The sequence below is a fragment of the Typopeltis vanoorti genome, chromosome 15, assembly GCF_054136105.1.
Source record: "Typopeltis vanoorti isolate ZY-2024b chromosome 15, IOZ_Tvanoo_1.0, whole genome shotgun sequence".
Classification (NCBI taxonomy): Eukaryota; Metazoa; Arthropoda; class Arachnida; order Uropygi; family Thelyphonidae; genus Typopeltis; species Typopeltis vanoorti.
Window position 1 is genome coordinate 95,239,038 of NC_143563.1, and position 17,727 is coordinate 95,256,764.

At 38.2% G+C, this 17,727-nt stretch overlaps 1 protein-coding gene across 1 annotated transcript in view; it reads left to right on the forward strand.

Annotated features, from left to right (window-relative positions):
* LOC150098992 (uncharacterized) overlaps positions 1 to 17,727 on the forward strand; it is a 700,419-nt gene that overhangs the window by 645,176 nt on the left and 37,516 nt on the right. The window contains exon 42 of the mRNA XM_090405788.1: positions 5,900 to 6,115. Coding sequence (XP_090261914.1) covers positions 5,900 to 6,115 — 216 coding nt within the window. The remainder of the gene's footprint in view (positions 1 to 5,899; positions 6,116 to 17,727) is intronic.

Consider the following 17,727-nt stretch of genomic DNA (forward strand, 5'->3'; position numbering starts at 1 on the left):
TATGAATTGCTGTAAAAGTGCACTTGCAGTCTTTCTATTGTGTTTGTTTAAGTTTATGTACAAAATTGGTAAACTTAGAGCAGAATATAGTAACCAGTGAAGGAAAGATATTGGTGGCTATGTCTGTGCAGGAATTTAATTTTGATTTCAGTCGTTTCATGAAATGCAAGATGTGCTATGGATTCATTTGATTATGTAGATAAATTATGGATATTTAAGGCAGATGGAAGGAGGGTGTGTGTGCAAAGTGTAATCTGAATGAGGACTTGATGAATGGCGATGTATTGAAAACTGTAATGAGGAGGATGAGTGCTCATCTTATAGCAAAGAGAGACAGTGTAAAAGAGCAGCAAAAAATTAGTAAAAAAATTTTGAAAAATGTGAACGAGTGATCTGATGAACTTAACAATCAATGATAAGAATGACAAAAGCGATATGAATGTAGCAGAAGTTGTAAAACAGAGTGCAACTAAAGGTAAGGTGGTGAGCAACATTGACAGCGATAAAATTGAGAGACTGAATGAGTGCAAAAATCTAACACAAGATTTGAAAGCTGAGTTGGGCAAGATAAGACAAGAGATGAAATGGATGCAGAGTGAAAATGATGAAAATGAATGATATCAGAATGAAAGAGAGACAATGAATGACCTGAAATGACTGCATTTAATGGTTTTTGTGTGAGTCATTTCGAGAGACTGCTGCTAGAAGGGAGAGTAATGAATCTGAGCAAGAAAGGAGCAATGTGAAAGAGCAGGAGAGAGTAACAAAGGAGAGATTAAAGTGGTGGTTATGAATGAAGAAGTGGGAAGCATAAGTATAGAGAATGAGAGAACAAGCGTGCAAGACAAAAAGGAAAATGCGGAAGGTTTAGGGTGGACAGAGAAACACAGTGTGAGAATGTTGATGCTCCAAGAGGATGTGAATGCATGTGCAAAAAAGGGAAGGGGATGACCTGAGATCAAGGGAAATCAGTTGGATTTGAAGAAGGTTCTAAGATGAATAAAGAGAAAAAGAAATGGCTCAAGTTGAGTATGGAGGTCACATCTAATAAGTGGTATTAGTGAAACTTGTTATAAGTCCTATAACAAGATGATGCTAATGAAATGGTTCCATTAATTGAGTCTGTTCACCCTAGAATTGTTGGAATAAGTGAGACATGGTTGGAGGAGGATGAGATGCAAGAGTGAAATAGTGCTAGTGGTTTTGAGGCAGTATGGTGTGAGATAGAAGTGAATAGAATTGAATACTTTGTTGGATATTGCTATAAACCTGGTAATGTGGATAGTGACCATGAAATGTATAATCAAATTAGCCAAGCAAATAAGCACAGGGTGATCATTATGAGCAGTTTTAATTATGGCTATATAGACTGGGATGATGAGATAGCAACTGGAAGTATAACAAAATGAGTTTTTGAGGGAAAACTTCTTCAGGTGGTATGTAACAGAGGGCACATGAGGATTGAGGGTACTGGATTTGATCATCTCATCAGAGGATGTTATTATAAATGAGATGTCAAATCACACTCCAGTCAGAGTGTTCATAAAGTGATTATCTGGGTGGTGGCCAGCACTATGAGGACCACTATGAGGAAAGTGTATGTGTGGAACTATAAAGCTGGTGATTATGAGAAGTTCAGAGACAGCTGGCAGGTGCAGCATGGAATGAAGAGTTGGCTGGGAAGGAGGTCAATGCTGCTTGGGTGATATTTAAGATCTGTCTAGTAGAAGCAAAGTCTAAATGTATTCCAAAGGTCAGAAGGTTAAATAAGGTAGGTGTGAAATGGATGAATGAAGAGATTAAGCATTCTGGATGCAACATAAGAGGAGTGGTAATAATCAATTCCATGAGGATTACAAAGAACAAGCAAGAAGGGTGACTTGATTGCTAACAAAAGTTCAGTATGAGCAGCAGTAAGCTAATGAAGCCCAAAGGAATCCTAGGGAGTTCTTTCGATATGTGGCCAGCAAAAAATAATGATTATGGAAGGATGATATTGATTGGAGAAAATGGTGAAAAACAACAACTGCTGCAGATGATAGAGTTGAGATATTTATGAGCAATTCATAAAGGTCTTTCATTTTTGTGAATATGACATCATGGAAAGTTGAGAGCAATCGATGATGAGGAATAGAGACTGACTGTAAGTGAGCAAGAGGTATATGGGAAATTGAGCAAACTTGATGTTAATAAGGCTGTGGGACTAATACGTGGTGATAATATATCACTATGCATTTTGAAGGAATTTTCCAGGGAGTTGGCATCTTCTTTGACATATTTGTTTAATTTGAGTCTTGCACTGGGTCAAGTTACAAAGGACGGAAGAAAGGCAAGATTGTGCTGCTTCATAAGGGAGGTGACAGAACTCAAGCATCCGTGTGTCAGTTATGGTTAAAGTGTTAGAGAGGCTGGTGAGAACCACGATCCAGAAGTGGGTTGACAACAATGGTATTATCTTTGATGGACAGCATGGATTTGCTAAAGAGAAGTCATGTTTTAGTAATCTACTTACTTATTACAATAAGGTGATAGCTTCATTGGACAAAGGAGATGGATACACAGTAGTATACTTAGATTTTGCAAAGGCTTTTGAAGATTATCGCATAAGTTGGTAGTTAAACCAGAGCAGATGGGGTTGAATATTATGAAAGGAAGCTGTGAGGGTGAGGAGTAATTTCTTTGCATGGAAGATGGTTAAACCATGGAATGCATTGCCAAATAGAGTGGTGAGAGTACGAACGGCCAGTGAGTTCAAGGAGTGGTATGATAGACTTTGTGTTTTCTAGGAAAGATCTCCCATGATGACTCCATGGAGGCCTGAATAATGATAATAATATTATTGACTTGTGCATTGGATCAGAAATTGGCTATTTGATAGGTGTCAGCAAGTTGTATATGGGGAATCAATATCCTAGAATAGGAAAGTAAATTGTTGTGTGCCTCAGGAGTATGTTTTAGGACCATTGCTGTTTAATCTATATGTTAATGATATTGGGGAAGGTTTTGATGAAAATATTCAGTTGTTTGCAGATGATGCAAAGTTGGGATGAACTATGAGGAGTAGAGCAGATGTTGTGGCCTTACAAGAAGACTTGAATAGATTGAGTAAATGGGAATAGGAGTGGGGATGCCAGTTCAGTGTTGCAAAATGTGAGGTTTTAAAATTTTGGAAACAAAGATGGGATGTAGAATTTATGCTTGGTGGGGATATATTGTTGGAGGTGGTGGAAGTAAAAGATCTTGGGGTGGGTAAGGATCTGAAATTTTGAGGACAACCCAACAAATTCTGTGAATAATACAGAAGACACTGACTTGTAGAAGTAAGGAGATTCTTGTTCCATTGTATAAGGCCTTGTTTATGCCACACATGGATTACTATGCACAGATTTGTTCAATTGGTTTTCAAAAAAATGAAGAGATGTTGGAAAGAGTCCAGAGGCGACTGACTAAGAAGTTTCTGATCTGGAATGTTGAATATGAGGAAAGGTTGAGAAGATGCAATTTACAGAGTCTAGTGGATAGGAGGAAGAGTGGTGATATCCCTTACCAATGTACAAGTTGGTAAGGGATTGTTATAAATCAGTGTTGAAGAGGTTTTTCATAAAATGGATGTTAACAAGAGAGTGAGAATCAGGGTTTTTTGCATGCAGAGTTTTGAATGATTGGAATGTCTTGTCTGAGAGTGTGGTGTCTGCAGAGAATTTGAATGTGTTTGCAGCATGGTATGATGAGCTGTGTGTGTATGAGAAAGGCACCTCCTAGATGAGTTTTTGACTCAATTGGATCTTATGATAATTAAAATAATAATAATAACTATGTATTACATCACAGATCACGATATAAAATTGAGCAATCTGACTGGCCCACCTTTTCTACTTTAGCAGAATTCAATTCTGCAGCAGTCAGCTTCTCTCTTATCACTGATTCAGTGAACTGTGTGACAGTATGAATTACACAAGCTCCAACAACTGCAATTCCTGAAAACTGTAATCAGTTCCCCCATTTCCTTAAGCCATGGTGGAACTATGATTGCACAGCAGGAAGCTGAGAAGATAGCATAGAATATCTTCGGCAGTTATTCCACAACACCAAACCTCATTGCCATCAAATATGCTCGAGCCTCAGCTAGACATATCTGTCTTCAGTGCTAGAAGAAATTGAGGATCCAATATACTGCATTAACTCAAATATATCTTGCTCTCACATATATCTCACACCCCTGATTTTACTTTATGAAAAAAGGAATTAAAAAGTTTTGCATATACCTCACACACACGAAAAAAGTTTAAAACTTTAAGAAATAGATGGTGAATGTTGTTATGGCAGTTTCAGATATGAAGTGTGCTTAAGATCAGATCTGTGCCATAAGTCTCACAAATCTGAAAGTGAGCCGTGGTTAGATCACGAGATTCATGAAGAGGAAAAGTCTTTCCCTTTGTTGAAGGACATCCCTTTGCACAACAATGCCAAAAGATATTGAGGTAAAGTGATGGATATTTACTAGTATGTGATTCAACTTAGGAAGAGCAATAACTATGTATTATCACAAATCGCCAATGCCGATCAAATACCCAACAATTTCGGCATGCCTCACCAAACAACAATCACAGAAAAAAAAGTGAAAAAAGTGTGATAATGTGCACAACTGGAAGTGAAAAACAGTGATGCACAATCATGCTTGCAATTACTGCAGGTGAAAGAAAGTTGCCTCCTTACATAATATTCAAAAGGAAAACAATGACGAAGGGGAAATTTTCCTATGGAAAATTCATGTAGCAGTTCAAGAAAATGGGTAGATGGATATGGTTTTCGAGATTAGATTAGACAGTTTGGGAGAAACAGCCGGGGACCTTATTTCAAAGCTTGGCTCTCCTCGTATGGGATAGTTTCTGCAGACACTTAGGACCTGAAATAGTAAAACAACTTTTGGATCTAAAGATTGATGTGGCCATTATTCCTGGTGGTCTTACACCTTGTCTACAGCCCTTGGATGTGTATTGGTCAAGGACTACGTATGAAAATTCTACACGGAGTAGATGGCAGCTGCTTGGATATTTAGAATATTGAAAGACAAGAGTTAGACTAGGGCAAACTTTAATCCCGTTTGCACCAGAAGCTAAGTTCTTTGGGTTCATATTTGACAAGAACTCACTTTACTCCCTCACATTTGTCAGTTACAAGACAAGTGCTGTAATGTAATGAACATTCTTCACACCCCATCTTGGGGTGCTGACAGATGTTCCTTGCCTTGATTACAGAGTACTGGATCAAAACTTGATTATGGGTACAAAGTCGGACCATTCCCATGGAACATACTGAGGTGGGCATGCAAATGCATATTTATTATCCACCTGATGCATGATAAGCTTATCATGGGATTTAAATCTTTTTCAATATCACATAAAAAAGATCACACTGACTGTAAAAAAGTGGTATATATACCACTAGTAAAAAGTGGTATATATACCACTAGTAAAAAGTGGTATATATATATTTTTTTAAGCTGTGGTTACTGAATAAGACAATTAATGAAACTCATGTTATGCAAGGCTTGTCTGTATGTGTTTTTGATGATTTAGGTATATGCAGTAGCGTATTTAGGTATAGGCCCGGGCCTAGAGCTGCAAATTTTGAGGGGCGGCGGAAATTTCTGGGCTCTCGTTTTTGTAATTATATTTATATTATGAATTTACGATATAAATAGGTTATGCATGTAAATCAACATGTTCATTAAATATGAGGGGGCGGCACTTTCTGCGGGCCTAGGTGTGGGAAATACCTAAATACGCCACTGGGTATATATTTGATAAAAATTTGTCATGCACGAACTCTTTAATGTTTCTTCTGATTCTAATTAATAGTATTATGTTCCATATAAAAAGTCGATTTTTTCATATAGGGACCAGCAGGAAGTAGAGGCCCACAAGGAAATCCAGGTAATTCAGGACAGCCTGGTTTAATTGGAAATCCAGGTCCTCGTGGTTCCCAAGGAGAATCAGGTAAAGATGGACCACCTGGTCCTCCTGGTCCACCTGGTCCACCCGGACAGTCTGCACAGCCATTTGCTTATGATGCTGCTGCCTTAGCTGCAATAATGGGACAAGGACAAGTAAAGGTTTGTATTGATTTTCTGTTAACATTAATACCTGTGTGTTTGAGAGGAAGAGGGGGATGATCTGTTATAATGTTAAGAGTTTAGATTTCAATTTTTTAGGAGTTAGATATGAATAAAATTTTGAAACTTTAAACTAATAATCACTAATGAATTGAATTATTATAAGTATCTGAAACCTTCTAAAATTTGCTTCAAGGGATTCTTTATAGTCAAATACATAGCTTCCATAGTATGTAATGAATGTAGAAAACCAAACAAGGTTTCTAATGTCATGTAATCTTTAACATCCTGTGGTGTATCCCATTAATAAGTATCTACCTGGATATTAAAAGAATAAGGATGGGTTTAATGGGACTTATTTAACCAGGCATGTATTTAATTAAACCATTAATATGATGGTTCAACTTAGTTGAATGTCATAATGGTTAGGGCATTGTTTGGTCAAGTAATGGCCATGTTGTTTTCTTTATGGATTGAGGCAAACAGATGTATTACTGGAGCAACCTCAAACTGAACAGAATTGAAAATGGGCACCATAAAAAAACAGTGGTGTGATCATCAATAGAATTACAAAATTATCTTAATGGTTTAACTGGTATTATCAAAACAAAAAACATGTGAGATGCTTCTGAATAATAACTATAAGATGGTATATTCCAGTATAATGATCAAGGAAAGGGAAGTATAGATGCCAGTCTGGTTTGGCTAAGTGGATGGTGTACCTGCTCTCCAGCCAACAGACTGTTGGTTTGAATACCACCATGGGCATGGATGTTTTGCAAATGTCCTTAAGTGGAGGTGAATTTCATTATCTGGTGTGTGATACCATTACCATGCTTATTGGAGATTAGAAGTGGCTTGAAAAAAGTTCCATGTTTTGGTTTCTGGAGCAGAGTTTTCATATTATGTAAACAATAATTAAAAAAATAAAAATGAAACCCATAGCCCACCCACAGTACTAATGTACAATAGGTTTACAACACTTTGTAGGTGGAAGTATCACACGCACATGCAAAAGATATGATATTCAGTAAAGTTCTTGAATGACAGACAATTTAAAGTGAGTGGTGCAGGCAAATGTCAAACTTTAATATTAGAAAATGAAACTTATTTTAATTTAAATGAGACTTATACAGGAATTTCTGAGTCGCTAGATCTGAGTCGTCTATATTGCCATAATTAAAATTCCCCATAATAATCACTCTTTTCTTATTTGTTTGGCTAATTTGATTATACAGTTCATGGCCACTACCATCCATCCATCTGTTCACCTCTATCTCGCACCATATTGTCTTAAAATCTCATGGCAGTATTTCCCTCTTGCATCTCTACTTTGTATGGACATAACTCTTTCTCTGTCATCACTAGCACTCTCCCTCCCTTTTTATCCTTGCTATCTGCACAAAAGACATCATAACATTCCATCTCTGTTCCTGTTAGGATGTCATCTTCCTCCAACCATGTCTCACTTATTTCAACAATTCTTGGGTGAACAGACTCAATTAATGCAACCATTTCATCTGCCTGGTTTCTTACACTTCTGGTATTTGTATATAAACATAACGCTCATTCCTGGATCTATAGGAAGTTTCACTGATACAACTTATTAGATGTGACTTCTTCATACTTAACTCGAGCTATTTCTTTTTCTCTTTATTCATCTTAGAACCTTCTTCAAATCCAACTATTTTCCCTTGATCCCAGGCGATCCCTTCCTTTTTTGTCTACGCACATGTTCACATCCTCTTGGAACATCAATGTTTCTCACGCTATGTTCCCCTGTCCACTCTGAACCTCCCCGTTTCCCTGTTTGTTTTGCACACCTGTTCTCTCATTCTCTATAATCATGCTTCCCACTTCTTCATTCATAACCACCAATTCGATCTCTCCTTTGTTACTCTCCTGCTCTTTCACATCCTTTCTTACTTGATCAGAATTTTAGAATAAATATCCTTATTAATTTGAAATAGGTTGTTGTACTGTCCCTATTACAACAACCCTAATGCTCTGTGTTGGAGAGATTTGTGTTAGTATAATTTTAAATGGGTCATTTTTCATTAATATACATTGAAATGCATTTTGTAAACACATTCAGTAATTAAAATATGCCATCCAAATATAGACAGTCTTAATTTTCAGATATTTATCTAACCTGTACCAACAGATTTTCCCTTATACGTTACCTTTGGTTTCCTCTGAAAAAATACACATAATGATTTGTCACATCTGATCTCATGGGCAAGTATAATAAAATAAACATTGTCTGGTGTCTGGCATGAACATGTTAATTAATATATAATTAATTAAATGTAACCCATATATACATGACATTGATTGCTCTACTACTCCTTGGCATTGCAGTCCATTTAGGACCCAGCCCTGTCTCAGGATAGCCTTCCATTCTTCAATATTCTGTGCCTTGTTCCTCCATTTCTTTATTTATATATCCTCCACATCGTCAAGCCATCTCCTTTTTGGTCGTCCTCTGGATTTAGATCCACTGGGTCAAACATGAAGACCTTTTATATGGCTCTGTCATCCCTTATTCGCTGAACATGTCCTATTCATCTCAGTCTTCTCACCTTTATTTCAGTAATAATATCCACTTCATTGAATTTCTCCATTATTGCTTTGTTGTTTTTCACTCTCCAAAGTCCATTCTGATTAATTGGACCAAAGATCTTTCTTAATACCTTTCATTCCCATATTTGTAATTGGTTTTGATCTCTCTGGATCATTGTCCATGTTTCACTTTTTTTCCCTACTACATATTAGGCCTACTGGCCAGTTACAGAGCTGACTTGCGCTCTTCTAAGTTGTACCCATCCCAAGGATAAGGTGACTAGCCCTATGCTTCCCAGTATATCCTGTAGCTGTATCTCGTGTGCTCACGGGGCCTGCTTGCTGGTGGAATAACCCTAGATAAACTATGGAGAAAAAACCTGCTATCCATGCCAAAGCCCTGCTAAATTGGCTGTTTCTGAGAAAGATCCTAAGCTCCTTATGTCAGCGACAGGAATAGAACCCAGGGCACTCCTTTCCCAGGCATATGGTTGCAACGCACATAGCCGCTAGGTTAGACATGCAGGTCCATGTTTCACAGCTACAAAAGTATGGGTTTGAAGATTACTTTATATAGCTGTATTTTACTTTTTATCGAAATCAAATTAGATTTTAATAGTGGCTGAATACTATAATAAACTCTGTTTCATGCAGATATTCTATAAGTGATTTCAATTGATGCATCATTACTTTCTGTTATTACTGAACCCAAATATGTGAACTGCTATACTCGTTCAAAGGTTTCTTCATCTACAGTGACACTTTGGATGTTTTCAAATTTTTGTTTATCTCTGGCAACAATTAAGTATTTTGTTTTAGTTTCATTTGTTTGTAGTCCCATTTTTTTTGACTCCTCCCTCATTTGTCTATAACCCTCTCTGAGACTTCTCTCAGTCCTTCCAATACAGTCCACATCATCTGCAAAAGCTGTAGCCTTCTATTCATAATAGTTCCACTTCAGTTTATATTACATTTCATATTACCCTTTCAAGGCATAGGTTGAAATGCATTGTTGATAGTTGGTCTATGATAGTTGTATGCGGATCATAATGCTTTGGTTATCCTGAACTCTGGTGTGCGTTCACCCTGTATTTGTACTCTACACATGGTATTTCTGAGTGTCATTTTAACTGATCTTATCAATTTGGGTGCAATTTGAAATGCCCTTATCACTTTAAATAGCTTATCTCTATTAATGTTATCATAGGCTTGTTTAAAGTCCACAAACAACTGGTGCAGATTAATATTAAACTTGTAGCATATTCTCCATTATAGTTCATACTGTAAAAATCTGGTCTATTATACCCCCCTTTTAAACCCATTTCTATAAATATCCCTTGTTTTTAAAATAGCTGCTTTTAAATAGTGACACTTTTGTTCGGTGCCTATCTTAATGTAAAATTGTTTACTTGTTTTTCTGAAATTATTGATTATTTTTCATGTACCCCTGAATGGCCTAGCATGTACCCCTGGGGGTACGCGTACCATCGGTTGGGAACCGACAGGCACCCACCATTTCTTCTATAAAAGGCTGCCAGTATCCTTGCAAATATTTTGTAAGTCACTGCTAACAGTGATATTCCTCTATAATTTTGGCACAGAACTTGCCATTTTTCTTATGGATATGAAAGATAATAGCAGTATCCCATTCAGTAGGCATAGACTCAGTTTCCCATATGACAAGCACTCATGGATTTTGATTAGTAGTGATTATCACTGTATTTAATAGCTCGACTGGTATTCCATCTTCACCAGATGCTTTATTATTTTTCATTCTCTTTAGGCCTCACGGGGCCTGATTCTACATTGTGTAGAATCAGAATCATGTGTAGAATTCTACATTGTGTAGCTCTGGTGCTTCCTATGTCTCAGCTTTTCTTATACTTGCCAAGGGTTCATTAAGCTCATCTTCTTCTGGAACATTAGTTTCCAAGTTTGTTTTGTCCTGAAGGAGATCTTCAAAATATTCTGCCCACCTCCTCAAAATATCCTCCTTTCCACCAAGCAAGGTGACCTCACGGTCTCTGCAGGAAATTGTTCTGGGCTGATATCTACCTTTAATTTCCTTTATCTTATTATAATTTTCTTAATTTGTCCTTTATTCTTCAAAATCTCAATTTCATTTAGAGGCTTGCCTTTTCCCATGCATGCTTCTTTCTTCTGCACATCTTTTTGGCTTGTTTTCGTCTTTCTCTATATTCATTCTCATCTGCTCAAGTTTTCCATTCAAGCATCTTTAGACAAGTTGTATTTATGTCTTTAACACATTTTCTACATTCTGAATCATACCATTCATTTTGTTTATCATTGTTTCTGAATCCCAGAACTTCTTCAGCCACTTTGGAATCCTTTCCCATTTGTTATCTATAGTCATATCATTGACATTATGATTTGCCAATTTATCGATTGGCAAAATGTAGAAATAAGGCATCAAAGGACATCTTACATGTAAGGCAGATCAAAGACTCCAAAGGAAGAGTATTAAGGAGGGATGTGGATATAAGAAACAGATGGAGAATATACTTTGAATGGCTTTTGAACAAGAAAAATGCGAGGACTCACAGAGAAGATGGGCAGCCTTATGAGGGGATGGTGCAGAACTTCAGTAGAGTGGAAGTGAAGGAGGCCATAAAGAGGATTATTATTATTACGGGTATCTCCATGGAGTCAGTAGACTTATCGCGGGAGATCCAAACTAGCAAAACAATATCTGTCATATCTATTCTTGAATTCATTTACAGATGAAGAGCTCACAACTAAGTCAGGCAATGAATTTCACTCATTCACCACCCTCCAGGCAAAAAACCTTGTTCTGACACCCTTGTTAACCACACTCTTCTTTAATTTCCAGGGATGACCTCTTGTTCTTCCATCATTATCACAGAGCTGAAACATTTCCCCTGCATAAATACTATAAAAACCTTTCAGTAATTTAAATGTTTCTATCATATCCCCTCTTCTCCACCTATCAACCAACCTCTGCAATCCACAATCTATCAATGTAGGGAGCATTTTTTACATCACTCACCAACTTAGTCACTCTTCTCTGAACCCTCTCCACAGCCTCCTCATCTCCAAGGAATCCAGGTGACCAGACCTGAGCACAGTAATGCAAATGTGGAGGTATCAATGCTTTATAAAGGGGAATAATAACCTCTTTATCTCTGGATGCCAGTGTGTTCCTCAACAACCAGTAATCCTATTTACAATCTTGGACACCTTAGCAATGTGTCCTCTGAACTTCATCTCCCTATCTACCAACACCCCTAAGTCCCTAGCCTCATCAATTTCTTGGAGTACTGTTCCATCAATGTAGTACACAGCTGGTAATCTTTTAATCCCAAGATGCATGACTTTACACTTTTCCAGATTGAACTGACATCCATTACCTTTTGCCCATTCTACCAGCTTATTTAAATCATCCTGCAAACTTTCAACGTCAGCTTGATTTTTTATTGTGCTACCCAACTTTGCATCATCAGCAAACAACTGAATATCTCCCTGTAAGCCAGTTCCTATATCATTTATATACAAATTAAACAACAGTGGCCCAAGCACAGAGTCCTGAGGCACACCGCTGATCACCTGCCTCATCCTGAACTCGGCTCCTCCATACACCACCTTCTAGTATCTCTTCCTGAGCCATTCTCCTATCCATATCACCAATTTAGTATCCGTTCCCATCTGCTCCAATTTGTGTAACAGTATTCCATGGGGGTATCCTGTAAAAAGCCTTAGCAAAATCCAGAAGTACCACTGTGCAGCCAGTTCCTTTGTCCAACTCAGATGTCATTCTATTATGAAAAGTTAATAGATTACTAAGGCAGGATCTACCTTTAACAAAACCATGTTGGCCTCTATAGAGTATCATATCTTGATCCACCCATTCTTGAATTTTGTCTTTAACCAACTTTTCCAATACTTTTACCACTACTCCTGAAATGGTGATTGGTCTGTAATTAACTACTGCAGTTTTAGAGCCACCCTTATGCAAAGGATCCACTTTGCCTAACTTCCACTCCCTAGGGACCATACCAGAGTTCAAACTTAAATTAAATATCCAAGTAAGAGGGGTTGACAATTCATTTGCACATTCACGCAACACCCGAACTGATATTCCATCTAAGCCTACAGCAGTGTTTGCATTTAAATTTTGCAATATATTAAATACCTCTGATTTCTTAGCTTCAATTCTCACGTTAGTTATTGCTACAGTTACAGAGATATCCTCACTTGGGTGATAGATTTTTGAAAAGTGATCATTCAGTAACTCAACTATTACATCTGATTTTGTCACCTCAATGCCATCAGCACCCTAAAGTTATCCTTCTGAAGTCATTCTTCCTTTTACTTGCCACACAGCAGAAGAACTCTTTGGGATTACCCTTGATCTCTTTAGCTAAGGTCTTCTCATAATCTGATTTAGCTTTTCTTACTATGCTGGTAACCTTCCTAGCTTGAACCTTGTGCTGTTCATGGGTGTACTGATCACCTTTCTCCTTGTAAATTCTCCATAACATTTTCTTTTTTTGCAGATCAAGCTTGATACTACTGCTCATCCATCTAACGTCTGCCTTGTTTGACTTCCTCACCATGGGGACACAATCTGATATTGCTTTCTTCAGATACCCGCTGATTTTATCCCATGCACTGCTAACATCTTTCCCCTGCAATATGTTCTGCCATGGGATGGCTGCAAGCTCACTCCGAAGCTTGTTATAATTGCCTAACCTGTAGTTCCGTATATACCCCTTCTTAAGAAAATCCACAGATTTTGCAACCTCCCAAGTCAATACCACATGATCGCTTTCACTAATTGGAGGTAACAAGGACACCTTACTTATGCATATATCCTCTGAACCAATAACAAGGTCCAACACTCTCGCGCCACGTGTCCCTTCAGTATGTGCTGTTTCAAGTAATTATCTCATAGAAGATATATGAACTCCATTTCCTTTTTGCTTCGTAATATTTCCTCCTTCCAATTGATATCACCATAATTAAAATCCCCCATAATAATCACTAAACCTGCACTCATTGCACTAATTTGTTGATGCATGAATTCAATATCTCCCCCTGTACTCCCTGGCCTATAGCAGCATCCAACTGTATATTTGGTTGCATTGGTCACTATTTCACACCAGACCGCCTCAAATGAACTCTCATTCACATGTCTATCATCTTGATATACTACTTTCTTTGGCTGCAACACATCAGCTATCATCAACAGTACTCCTCCCCCTGTTCTATCTTCTCTATCCTCCCTGAAAATACTGTACCCATCACATTCAATTCCAGTGACCACATCTTCTACTGACAGCCAAGTTTCACTAATGCCTACAACTTTTGATGAGATTGCACTGACTAATGCCAAAAATTCTTCTCTCTTATTTCAAATGCTTCTTGCATTGGTATACAAAAATTGCAGATTCCCTCTAGATCTTATACCGGCTTTAGAGCTGATATATAAGTCACTCATTTCAGTAGTCCCATGCTGATTTTTATCCCCTCTCTTCTGCAATTTATTCTGCGAATAAGGATCAATAAATATACAATTAGTGCTAAAGTTTCTCTCTCTTACACTCAACCTTTTCAATATTAGTTTCCCTGCCCAATTACTTCAACTTGTTCAGAAAAAACAGTAACTTCTTCAATCGCTTATGTCCTTCCATGTTCAGATGCAGCCCATCTCTAGCATACAACTGTCTTTTTCCTTCAAACACACTCCAAACATCAGCAAATTCCAGACCTCTTTTTTTGCACATTCTTGCAATCGTATCATTCATTATCATCGCTCATCTACTTAACTCGTAATTGTCAAAACGAGGCAGCACACACACATACATACACACACACTATCCTCCCATTGACACTTTTCCTCTTCACAATATCTAACAATGTTCTTAAGTCTTTTCTTACCCGATTTATACCACCACTCAGATCATTTGTACCCACCATAACTAACCATCTTGTCTGCTTCATGCCCTCTCTTTATTGCTAAAGCCACTCTTTCTATTGTCCCACCAGCCAAGCACTCCTCATGTATACCACTCTCCATACCCTTAATAATAGAATCACCATATATCTTACCACCCTTAACTTCATTCAAGTCCACACAAGCATCACTCATGGACTCATTTTCCACGCTATTCAGCATAACTCTCCCAGTTTCATTTTCATTATTCAACGCTCTTTTACTTACCCCCACTCTCACAACATCTCATTTCTTTTAGGCCTCTTGTGGTTTTATTTTGTTGACTCCCAATCACTCCCATACTATTTATTACTGCATCATTCACCAAAGACTCACCCATACGTAATCCTGTTCTAGTTACTTCAGCTAAAGTAATCTCTGTAGTCTTAATTTCTCTGTTTAACACATTAAACTCAGTTTTAACTTCCAGTATCTCCTTACTGAGCACTTCCAATTCCTCATGCAGAAGATGAAGGTCATTTTTCATTTTCATGAACTCCTGCCGAAGTTCTTCTGCTACAGTCCCAATGTCAGCTTCCATTCCTAAACGCCCCAGCCTATCCCAACACTTTTCACATACATCGACATTTTTGTTCTTCTCATTAGCCAGACCGACCACAGATCCTTCACATTCTTCGGCGCATACATGTAACAGTTTCCGCAACGCATCCATTGCGAAAAATCTAACGCTGGGCCAGCCTTTCGTGTAGAAGTCCTGCATGCTGCTGACGTACGTTTCTTGTTGGTTGCTATCTTTACACGTTGAAGTAGTGAAACAAATGGCAGTGAAAACACAATATATACAACACAGTTCCAAACAATAACACCACTGAAGGACACTTGTATCTAACCAATGCACAACTGCAGCACAATTTGAGACAAAAAGCCACATCATATTTAAATTTAAAAACACGTTTTCTAGCCTAACTAAACAAGACTGCCACATTCACCAAGGACACTAGCGCCCTCAATGAAGAATGAAAAATTGGTGGACTTGCCAGGATCCCAGTGGAGGCATGGAAGACACTAGGGGAAGAAGGAATTAACCTGCTGTGGAACCTGTTCATAAAAGTTTGCCAACAGGAAAATATGCCCAAGGAGTGGAGGGAAAGTACTCTTGTCCCTATCTACAAGGGTAGATAGGGACAAGATTGCATAAAGGGGATGCATGACTGTAAGAATTACAGAGGAATAAAGTTGATGTTCCACACAGTGAAAATCCTAGAAAGGGTTCTTGGTGGAAGATTGAGGCAGGAGGTGGAGAGTGCAAAGGAGCAGTTTGGCTTCATGCCTGGTCGATCGATGACGGATGCTATCTTTGGGTTACAGCAGATGATGGAAAAGTTTCAAGAGAAAGAACATGAGCTACATCTGGTATTTATTGATCTGGAGAAAGCATACGATAGATTGCCAAGGCAAGAAGTCTGGAGGTGTCTGAGGAGAAGAAGGTACCAGAGAAATATGTCAGGTTGGTGCAGGAGATGTACAGAAATGTGAAGACAAGAGTTTGGACCTGCCTGGGAGAGACAAAAAATTTTCAAGTAACAGTTGGTTTGCATCAAGGGTCAGCATTATGTCCATTCCTGTTTAATATTGTGATGGAGATGGTGAGAGAAGACATGCCTTGAACAATTGATGATGCCTTGGACAATGTTGTATGCGGATGACATCGTGCTGTGTGCAGAATCAAGAGAAGCGGCAGCTAAACTGGAAAGATGGAGGAAAGTACTGGAAGAGAGAGGTATGAGGCTGAACGTAAGATAGAGTATATGTGTTGCAAAGTGGATGGCAGCCAAGAGACAGATCTGGAAGGAAATGTCATCAGGAAGGTTAGGGACTTTAGATACTTAGGTTCAACAGTGAAAGACCATGGAGAGGCTGAGAAGGAATTGGGATGCAGGATACAAGCTGGATGGAGGAACTGGAGAGAGAGATGGCTGGAGTGCTATGTGATAAGAGGGTACCAATCACTCTAAAAGGCAAAATCTACAGGACAGTAGTGAGACTAGCTGTGATGTATGCTGTAGAAACTGTGGCCCTGAGGAAAAATAATATCAGCAGGATGGAGGTAGAGGAGATGAGAATGCTTAGGTGGATGTGCAGTGTGACCAGAAAGGATTGTTTGAGAAATTACTATGTAAGGGGAACGGTGAAAGTTACAAAATTAGGAGCGAATATACAGGAGGCAAGGTTGAGATGGTTTGGTCATGTGACAGGGAAGAAGGACAAGTATGTGGGAAAAAAGATCATGCAGATGGATGTGTAGGTGAGGGGGAAGTGCAGGCAGCCAAAGAAGAGATGGAGGGAGCTGGTGGAGGAGGACCTGAGGATGAAGAACTTATGTGGTTACAGCCCAAGACAGGAGGATGTGGAGGAGTCTCATTAAAACAGCAGCCCTACCTTAGTGGGATAAGCTGCAGAAGAAGAAGAAGAAGTCATATCATTGACATATTTGTCCTCTTTCTCCTCATTTATTTCTTCTCTCAATCTTTCAACATATTTTTGTCTGATTTTTCCATCTTTTAATTTTTGGATGTCATATCTTGACGTTCCCTTTCCTCTACCCACCTTATTAATTTTTATTCTTTGTTTATATTTAATTCTTAACAAATAATGATCTGTATCACAATATGTTCCTCTAAACTTTCTTACATTAACGATATCTGTCACGCTGTCAATCAATCATCACGTGATCTACCTGATTTTCTATTATTCCATCTGCCAGTCTCCATGTAATTTATGCACTTTCTTATGTGGAAAACAGGTTGTACATATGATCGTATTTTTGCCACTTGCAAAATCAGTTTAGTCTCGTGCCATTTTCATTACTTTTTTCATGTGCACTATCTCTTCCAATTATTGGTCGGAAGGTCTCTTCCTTTCTTATTTTGGCATTCATGTCTCCTAGAACCATTTTAATGTCTTGTTTTGATGACTGATCATATATCCTCTCCAGTGATTCATAGAAGTTCACCTTGTCTTAATTCACAAGCGTCCTCAGTTGGTGTGTGTGTGTGTACATGTAAGTGAAATATTGAACATCTTAAACTTATTCTCAGTACACAAAGTCGTTCAT